At 36.5% G+C, this 10,709-nt stretch overlaps 1 protein-coding gene across 1 annotated transcript; it reads left to right on the forward strand.

The window, feature by feature from the left end:
• The first annotated feature begins 2,897 nt into the window (after nucleotides 1–2,897).
• Nucleotides 2,898–4,336, forward strand: LOC112084590. The gene is made up of 3 exons (XM_024153809.1): nucleotides 2,898–3,033; nucleotides 3,231–3,736; nucleotides 3,791–4,336. Exons 1-3 carry the CDS (start codon nucleotides 2,898–2,900, stop codon nucleotides 4,334–4,336), a joined length of 1,188 nt encoding a protein of 395 aa, XP_024009577.1.
• The last annotated feature ends 6,373 nt before the right edge of the window (nucleotides 4,337–10,709 follow it).

Here is a 10,709-nt window from a genome sequence, read left to right on the forward strand (position 1 = left end):
ACTGTAGCTGCTTAAACAATTTTTTATATATATATTTGTCGTCACTCAACAAAACTGACTTGGGAATTATTATTTGATTTCAAATAGCTATATTTTTATTAGATATAATTATTACCAGATACACTTTTACAGATTTATAAATCTATTAAGGTTTTCTTTTTCATTCATCTTTAGAAAATATTAAGATTCTCTCTTTTCTCGCGCCCATATTGTTTCCAAAATTAAATAAAAATGACTGATTTGTGAAGAAACAATTCTTAATTAAAGACTTTAAAGATTATTTTTTGTGGGAGACGTGGCACGTTATAGTTGGTTGGGAAAAAAATTAGGAGAAAAAAAAAATTTTATCAAACATGTTTTCTCTTAATTTTCTCCGTCACGAACTCTCTCCGACTCCTCATTCTCTCCGTCGACTTCTTTATCTCCGATCTTAACAAAAGTCTTTTGTTTTCTACAGTTTTTAGAGTCTATTCTCTTACAAGATCATCACTGTTTTTTATTTACAGCTCGAAGAAATCTGGTAAAAGCAAGAGACTTAGAAAGGGAGGTAATCGTTTCTGGAAGAACATTGGTCTTGGTTTCAAGACTTCCAGAGAAGCTACTAAAGGTAATTAATTACATTGTCTTGAATCTCGTTTGTGATGTTATATGTTATTGTTGAGTTTAAATATTTGAAGATGCCCCTTGTCACTCTTGATTCGGATCCTCTAATGTTACTGCTTGTGATTGATCCTATATTTCATGGCTGAGCAAATGCAGCAACTGAAAGTGATAACACTTGATTTTGACCACTTTCATGGATCACTTTTAGTATCTTATACAGGTATTTTCACTCAGTTTTAAAGGTTTTATAAGTGTTTTCCATGTTTTGGAGTTTTAAAAGGTTTTTCAGGAAACTTGGAACTTTGCAGTGCATTTTGGAGCAAAAGTACATTTTTAGATAAATTCAGACCGTCAGAAGTTTGGCAACCAATGAATACCTTTTCACCATCCGATCATCCCCAAATTTGGAGACATTATAGAGGAGACAACCAGCTTTCCAACACACTTGGAATCAAAGCAATCCAACTGTTAGATCTCCAGATATCATCAATGCACTGAAAGCCGATCAACACAAGTCCAGTCAAGCACAGGTGCTTTCACCCGCGGCCAGCCTTCTTCCCACCGCGGCTCAAGAGGTTTCACCCCCGGTAGATCTATGTCCAAACCTCAGGAGCCCAACTAAGGCCCAAGACACTTCCTGTACCCAATTTACAAGCCCTAGACGCCCAGACTTGGAGAAACACTATAAATACTCATTTTTATGTCTTTTGTAAGAAAGCCTCTTTCTTCTCTTTGAGAGAGAACTCATTTGTAGTTTTAGGTTTTATTTTTAGGGAAAATTGGAAATTTAAGACAAAAAATGGAAGAACTTATCCTCTTAGTATTTTTTTGAGTTTTGGCAATTTTGGACAAAAATAACCTTATTAAATATTTTTATATTTCAAAATAAATATTTATATATACATTTAAATTTAGAAAATTCTAAAAAAAGAAAGAATATTATTCTAAAACATCGATTAAGGAAATACATATATTTAAAATATATTTATTAATTGTTCTAGAAAACGTCTTGTACATTTCTAGAGTTTTATAGAATTTGATTTCTAGTATATGGTATAAGATCTACCGAGTATAGATACATATTCTACTATTTGTTTTGTTTTCTATAACATCGTGTAGAATACGTTATCTAGAATTCGTAATATATTCTACACATTCTAGAATATGCATTCTAGAAATCGTTATGCATTCTATGTTTTCTAGAATTAGACTTCTACTTATTTGTCTTCGTCTAGTGAATATAGAATCAATATTCTACTAAACGGTTAGTAAAATCTGAAAAAATCTAGGATCAGATGTATCCAACAAAAATTAAATATTTGAAAATATTTTTTTTTTCATGTTTTTAACATATTTTTGAAGATTTTTTTTCTTTTCTTCTTCTCTTTGATGGCATTTTCACAAGATTTCCACCCTAATTACAGTTTTCTGTGTTTCTGTTCTGGTTATTCAATTATGGTGCATATCTATGTTATCTGTGGTATATGGAGATCGATTCTCAATAAGAATTGGGTTTTTGAAGTCGATGAAGAAAAAAGAGGTCGATTAGTAACTTTGGAATCTAGTACGACTCTGGCGGAGTTAACAGCTATGGTGTTAGAGGACTTTGGAATTGTCGACCACAGTGCCGAGTTCAGTTATCTACCGAGCAATTTGGTTGACAACTTAAGCTCTCCACCGGTGATTATCACAAATGATCGGCAACTGAAAAATTTCATTGGTTATGCAAAAAAAATGCATCTACACGTCTTTGTGTGTCGTTTAAATCGCAAGTACAGAATCAAAGTGTAAAATTTGATTTGAATGACGAGCCCTATGATTCACATAGTGCTGAAGACGTCGATCACACTGTGATAGGAAAGTCAGAACAAGTTTTTACTGATCAGCGGAAACATGTCTCAAAAACCAATTTGCGTGAAAGCCAAGATGAGGTCGTCTCTGGATATGATGCCCTGATTTGTAATACTGAAGAAGTAAGTAACAAGGGAGGTCGGTTTTGGATGATTGAAGCAGTAACGTAGGGACAAAATTTCAGAAACAAAAGCAAACTGAAAGCAACTTTTGAAATCTGTGCTATGAAGCATAACTTTGACTACAGTGTGATACAATCAACAAAAAAATGGTGGTCTATTCGCTGCAAAGATGGTGAATGTAATTGGCGTGTTCGCGCAGAGTGTCTAGAGGGGTCAACGTATTTTAAAATCAACAAGTATGTAGGTGAACATACTTGTGCGCCATCTAGGAAAAACAAAATAGCTAGGACAGCGTCAGCTAAGACAATCGGTAATCTGATTATGCAGAAGTATGAGGGTGTTAAGGAAGGGCCTAAACCAAGAGAAATTATACAGATTATGCGTACAGAACATGGTTGCGAGATCTCGTATGATCAAGCATGGGAGTCCAAAGAGTATGCAGAAAATGCTGTAAGAGGTATTCCAGAAAAAGTTATGGCAAAATTCCAAAATACTTGCACATGTTGAAAGAAGCCAATCCGGGTACGCATACTCACTACTTAACTGATTCTGATGATAGATTTAAGTATCTATTTATTTCATTTGGGCAATCGATCAGAGAATTCTACCAAGCTATTCGTAGAGTGATAGTTGTTGATGGTACTTTTCTGAAAGGTAAATACAAGGGAGTTCTGCTCGTCGCTAGAGCTTTAGATGGTAACTCGAATCTGTATCCAATTGCTTTTGGTGTTGTTGATTCAGAGAACGACTTGTCGTGGGAGTGGTTTCTAAGGCAACTAAACGCAGTCATCGCAGATGATCAGTTGTTGGCGTTTATTTCTGATCGAAACACTTCTGTCCTTAAAGCACTAGCTAAAGTGTTTACACAGTCTACACATGGAATTTGCATCCACCATTTGTTGAATAACGTTGTCACATTTTTCAAGACAAAGGGTTTGACTGGTTTGATTGCAAAGGCATCAAAAGAATATCGAGTTGCTGATTTTGAGAGGAAGTTCAATGATATTAAGAATATTAGTCCGCTTGTTGGAAATTATCTGGTTGAGGCTGGCATCGAAAAGTGGGCTCGTTGCAAATTTTCAGGATTCAGGTATGATGTTCGAACCACTAACCCAGCCGAATCGATGAATACTGCATTGAGATCACCTAGAGAGTATCCAGTAATACCTTTGTTGGACAGCATCAGATAACTTTTTACCAAGTGGTTTTACAAGCGTGGACGATTAAGCGCAAAGCATAAGGACCCTTTAACCATTGAGGTTGAGAAAAAGATTGGTAGGAGGATTGAAAAGGGTAAAACATTTATTGTTTATCCGGTTAACCAGAATCAGTTTCTTGTTAGAGGTGACAAAATTGACTGCCTGGTTGATTTGGAGCTTAGATCGTGTTCTTGTGGAAAGTACGACTTGCTGAAAATTCCTTGCAGACACGCCATTAAAGCAGCTTCTTCAGTGGACAAAGAACTACAACCACTAACTGATGACATGTACACTACTGCAACATGGAGAAAGGCTTACGAGGAATGCATTAATCCAATAGGTGTTCCTGAGGATTCATGGCAAGTTCCGGTGGATGTTGAACACGCCAGAGTTCTACCACCAGAAACACGAAGAGCAGCTGGTCGAAGAAAAAAGCGACGATACGAAACGATGGAGGACAAGATACGCTCCTCACAAGGATCTCAAGGATCTAGGAAACACAAGTGTAGCCGCTGTGGTGTTGCAGGTCACAAGAGAGGGACATGTGACATACCAATATAGACTACTTTTATTTTTTTAGTTTGCATGACACAACACTTATGGTCGTTTGAATTTTGTTTTCTTTGCTCGTTTGAGTTTTCTTTGCGACACTTTATTTGTTTTATCCGTGAACACTTTGTTGGTTTTAGACATTTAAATCTAGTTGGTTATGTTATATGACAGCAGAACGTTTACTGCAGGGTGCTAATTGTTAAGAAATATCGGTTCAATTGACTGCGACGTAAGCATGAAACAAAAAAAACAAAACTGTATGCGTTAAGGATAAATAAAAATAAATTGTGAAGATTAATCGAATGAGGTGCATAGCACCGCCGGTTACGTACTGTCACTCCTACTATACGCTCGTGTGTTCGATTCGCATCTGATGCCAAGTTTTTTTAAAAAAAATATCTCAGAATTCCGTAATTCCCTAAATTCAGGTCCCGCGATTCATCTCTAATAGTCTCTTTTATCTCATCGCCGACCCCAGAACCATTTTTAATCCGATTTAACTCAAGATCAAAGGTATATACATATGTTTTCTGTTTTGATTTCATATGTCTCCATCAATTCCATTGATTACTCTGATTTGATCTATTTGTTTTGAATAGTAAAATGAGTTACATCTCAACTGGATCAACGATCAAAACAAAGGAGATTCCCAGAAAATGTGTATGTGGGGAGAAAACCATAATTTGTGTGTCAACTACTGCAAAGAATCCTAATAGAAAATTTTACAAATGTGTTGCTTCTAAAAAGGTTTGGACAATTTTTACGATTTATGTTAGGGATTCAAGATGTTTCTTTTTAAAATTGAATTTTATTTTGTATTAGGGTGACTATGGCCACGTTTTCAAATGGGTGAATGAAGCCAAGCTAGAAGAGTTTGATGTCATCATGGAAAATCAGGAGGTCTTTGATCAAGAAATGAAAAAAAAATTTCAAACAAAAAAGAATTTGATGGAGAAGATCGACAATCTTGTCGATCACCAGAAGAAGATGGAGGCAAAAGTAAAGAAAATTATTTTCTGGTCTGGAATTTGTGTGGTTTGGTGCTTTTTTTATACTATATTTTAGATGTTTAGTTGGTGCTCTTTCACGCTCTCCCATCAGTTGTTTTGTTGGTTTTCTTTGTGATCACATTCAACGACTTGTTTTTTGTTTCAATTAAGGTCTATAAATTCTCGCCTATATACAGGTGAATCCAAAATAAACAAAGCTTCTTCCAAATAAAATGAAGTTAGTCATTCAGTGGTTGGTGATTAATCTTTTGACATGTTCTACAAGACCATAGGCCTAAGCTAAATCTAATTAAAAGATACCGAAAACAGTGTTCACCATAAAAAAAAACAAAATCCTTCAAAGCTCTACAATTTCACTCTCCGTTGCTGGTGTCGGTTCATACCTTGACATTCGTTCGATTAGTACCGGATCCTGTGCTGCATGCCAAAGATCACATACAATCTTCAACCGAGCCATCTTAATGTTCTCGTCGTCGAGCATAGTAAAGCTATGTCCAAACAAGTGGCACTCAATGAATTTCAATGCGTAGACTCCACAATCGTTTTGACTCTTGTTTATCTTCGGCTTCATTGGAGTGTACAACACCGAATATGGTACAACTTTCAGATGTTTCTTGTCCTTTGGAGCCTGTACTTCCTGGACTATCTTTGGGATGATAACAGCGAATGCTTCTATATTCGTAATGTGTTTCGAACCTCCACATTCGAACACTTCAATCGTTCTTAACTTGAAGTTGATACACAATGATATCCAGTGATTGTTGTTGACGTTCATTGGAGTGTAAAGACGATCAATATCTATATCCCATGTTTTTCATGTTCTTCCATGTGATGGCAGTTCACCAGTTCCGTAGTGTAAGATCCATTCACTCAGTTAGAATCCCCTCTTACACGCCAGGAATTTACGGTACTCGCCAATGATCTGCTCAGCGAATAGGCAGTTCATAAAGGCAACTCGATCTGGTATCCACCGACGAAAAGTGGTGTTTTCCCGAAACAAGTACATGACTGCGTCCATATCCTGCGGAATGATTAAACCTTTACTATGTTATATACCTGGTAAGTCAAATATCCTTAATTTTATTGAACAACTTACAGGTGTGCGAAGGAAATTTTTAGATCCAAATATGCGATGAGCTAATTCAAATGAAAACGTGACTGGACCAAACGGCATATCCCTGAAATGTGTTAAAAAAGTATTGGGAAAATGAAGATAAACTTTAGCTTCAAACAAAAATTTGGCTGATTAAAACAAAAAAATTACACAACTTACATGGGAAACATTGATCAAGTAAAAAATTTGTCCCAAGAATCATCAGGCACGTAGACTAATGCATTATCAGCTAAGTCTTGTGGGTTAGAATCTTTCAAATGTAGGATCGTGAAAGGTGTTTTGGTTGACTTTTTTCCCACTGTTTTTGGACTCAAAATTTTGGTAAGGCCCATCGATGGCTGCGTTGGAAATAATCCGTCAACAAGTGTATCTTGACTAAGATGGCCCATTGTTTTTTGAAGAAATTCTTGGGTACCCATTCGTAAATCCAGATCTGGAATCTGACTAAACGATAAATCATCAAAATCCAAGCGTTCTCCATCACTATTCACAGCCTGGTATCAAAAGGAGAAAAAATTAAAAAGTCTACAAGCCAATATATGCGATGTAATTCATTATCATAACTAAGAGGTGCAAGTGTTGTATTACAATTAACTAATCATGACAATTTACATATTTATGTTACAACCCTATTACAAATGAACTTACACAGGAAAAAACAACAACAATAACACACAAACACAAAAAGTAATTTAGTTTTTAGAGTTTCTCGTCTTCCTTACCGTTTTTGCAGGCTCTGGATTGTTCACACGCGAAGACTTACGTATAGGTGGAGAAGTGTTGACAACGGGTGTTTCATTGCTCGTTGATGTGTCACTGGTTTTTTTGGGTATACCAGCAACATTGAATGAGTTATTCAGCTTCTCCATGGACAATGTGATTTGGTTCTCTATCTGGTTCAGCTTTTCATCAATTTTTTTCTCAATCCTCTCCTCCAAAGCAGCGATCGAAGCATCAAACATACTTTGAATCCAAGTCTTTATGTCGTCGTCCAGAACTTTCATGCTTTCCCTTGATCTTTCACACAACAGCTTCTGTTTGCGTGTTGTTGCTCCGTAATCACAAATCCATTTTTTCCAACGAGCTGAACCAGAAGCTGAGCTTCCTACACCATTTGGTATCCCAATCTCACTTTCACCATTGACAGCCTCATCGTCTTGCTCTTTCTCGGACTCCAAATCAGCATTATCTTGCTCGCCATCTGTTAATTCATTCACGATATTGGCATCCTCAACTTCCCAGATTTGAACACTCCAATCCGTCTCCTGAGAAATCAGGCTCTTCATGACATCTACTCTACCATTCATCTCATCAAGCCGCAAGAAATCTGACGAGTCGACTACATCACAATTCCCGGTAGCTGAAATATATGGAAAAAGCAAATGCTACAAGCAAAAAATGATAAAAACCAACGTCATTTGTTAGAAACAAAGACACGTATAAACTTTTAACAAAGTAAATAAGACTACTTACATGTGATTTGAAAGTGCTTTCCAGTTGACTAATGTCATTGTATGACACTCTAGCAATTCTTTTCCACTTAGTGCACCGAGGAATAAAAGTGTCTTCAGTCCCAACTCTTGTGGCCAACAACGTACCAAAATCTGGGATTGCTTCCATTACCCAAATCTGAAGAGCTATAGAAAACCCGTCTAAATGATACCCTTTCATCTGACTCAGCTTCTCACGTGTCTTAATAATGTTGTCGACCAGGTGATCATACGCATGAATACCCCACGGGTACTTCTGGAGCTTCGTTATATCCATCGCTAAAATGATGTATTCACGCCGAATTAAAATCTGTGCATCCTGCGCCATCACAAACCCCGCAATTGTACAGATGTAGATCAGCCTCAATCTATCCTCGCGTGTCCATGTGTTCACTTGCTGTAGGTGCACCTTCAGCAATTTATCGAGGGTTACTCCTCCATTATTTCTGAGCACAGAACTCCAGAAACCGCCATCATCTTTCCATGTTTTGAAGTTGCAGTTCCCAGGGTCTTTATAGTTGAGCCCGGTGATTGCATGGAATTCTTGTAAAGAAAATCGCAAAGGTCTCCCAGCAAAGACGAACCATAGCTCGTGAATCTTGTCTGTGATGAGCTGCTTACACATGAAACTATGTATGAGTCTCGCCGAGTAGCCAAGTCTGTTTTTATTAATCCTAAGAATCAGACCGAAGACAGGATCTTGCAAAACTTTCTTGTACTCATCTGGCAGCTTTTTATCCAACTGCCTTAGAATGGATAATGAACATCGGTTGGTAATCTTCTCAATCGGATGCACACTTCCAGGCGGAAACAGCAATTTCGGTAACTCGTTGGAGTTCATACCTACAAAGTATACAAAATCTTATGTCAGTATCACTATAAATAAAGAATAGCATGATAACACTTCAAACTAGAAATGTTTTCATTAAAGAGTTTACACGTAAAATGGCTTTTTATAAAGAAGACCCATATCCACAGAAATAACAAAATACGCCTATAATTTAAACACTGCCGTATACACTCTATACCAATTTTATAATGTGAATATAAGAGACCAACCAAACAAATTGCAGAAGCTGAGAATGTCTTACGAAACTGATGAAAACTTATGTATGATCAACAACTCATTACTATATTATTCCAGCCATCTATTTACAGGAGCTGTCTACAACACTCACACAATAAATATAAAACCTTAAGACTTACGTCTAACTTACGTCCGACTTATGTCCGGTGCCGTCTATACTCTAAACCAATGTCCACACTCGAATTTATCATGAAACAGATTCCATTATATAAACCAAAATCACGCAAACAACCAAAGATGACAGAACCCAATAGCCACCAATTACAAACACACAACTAATCAAATGTCTGAAACAGAAAGTAACGCAACTCAAGAAAATTTTCAACACCTGGTTTTCCAATGTTTGTTCAAGGTCGATTCAAACTTATAAAAAAAAAAACATTTTTTCGAAAACAAGAAGAAAACGAGGACAAAGATGTGTTCTTTCAAATGAACAAAGCCAAAAGCTCAAGTAGGAAACAAGAATATTTGGTTAAAACAGTAAACATATAGATCAAAGCATTACCCACAGGCAAGAACCAAACATAATCATCACGTACTTAAATAAAAATCAAACTTAAGCATCACATACTCAAGACATACTACCATTGTCACAAGTTAGACAGCCAAACTAGCACTGTCACAAGTTAGTATTCCTTGGTATAATAAATCAATCGCCGAGAATTTTTCAAAGTTAGAGGAAAAACAGAGTTAGTATCTCTTGTGAATTTTCTCACAAGTTATACGACAATGTTTCCTCCAAATACCAAGTTAACATTGTGACCATTTTCAGTCAAAGGATGATACAATGTTCACAATGGATACTAAACAGAAAATTAAGAGGAAAACAGCTTACTTTTTGCCGGTGGACGAGTTAGAGAACTTCTCGGAAGCCTCTGCGACGGGAACAGCGACGGGAACAGCAACGGATGATGAACAGCGAGTGAAGACTTCTTCTCACCGGAGCTATGGAGACGGAGCTAGGACTGGCATCGTATTTTTCTCTGATAGCGATGACTGCTTATCGCCGATATATCTCAGCCTGTATACAAAGTTACCCAAAATCAATTTGGGATTTTAAACCCTAATATTGAGATTGAACAAAAGATAGAGTGAATAGATTGAAGAGGTTACCAATTGGATGAGAAGATTGATGACAATTGAAGAAGGACTCTGCTGTAAACTCGATTGAGAGAGAGCGGAGAAAACGATGGACAATTTTGGGGAAGACGATGATATTGTGTTTCAATTTTGGGGAAGATGATGGTATTGTGATATTTGGGATTTTTAATTTCTATTAATATTAATATTAGAAAATTCATTTTTAGGGGCAAAAGAGGATTATAATTGACATAAGTATTAAAGGGACAAATTTTTTTTAAAAAAATACTAGAGGGACAAGTTCTTCCATTTTTTGTCTTAAATTTCTAATTTTCCCTTATTTTTATGCATTTGTAGAAACTCTCCATCGCCACTCTGTCTTCAATAAAAGAATTTTTTCTGTAACTTTTGTTTTTTTACTTTTGTTCTTCTTAGTTCTAAACCGATAATGATGTTTATCTCAGCCATGTCTGAGTAGTCACCTAGTTGGATGAAAGGGTAATCCAAAGGGACCCCATGTTCGAATGACATCTAGGTTTTTATCATGATTCTCCCATTCATCCAAATCTCAAAGCGGTAATTCTGGATTGATCACCCAGAA

Source organism: Eutrema salsugineum, unplaced genomic scaffold (genome assembly GCF_000478725.1).
Source record: "Eutrema salsugineum unplaced genomic scaffold, Eutsalg1_0 scaffold_4, whole genome shotgun sequence".
Classification (NCBI taxonomy): domain Eukaryota; kingdom Viridiplantae; phylum Streptophyta; class Magnoliopsida; order Brassicales; family Brassicaceae; genus Eutrema; species Eutrema salsugineum.

Coding starts and splice junctions, on each gene's coding strand:
- LOC112084590 (XM_024153809.1), top strand. CDS start 2,898: ATGCAGAAGTATGAGGGTGTTAAGGAAGGGCCTAAACCAAGAGAAATT. Junction 3,034..3,230: donor TGCAGAAAATGCTGTAAGAG/GTATTCCAGAAA, acceptor CTTTTCTGAAAG/GTAAATACAAGGGAGTTCTG. Junction 3,737..3,790: donor GATCACCTAGAGAGTATCCA/GTAATACCTTTG, acceptor TGGTTTTACAAG/CGTGGACGATTAAGCGCAAA.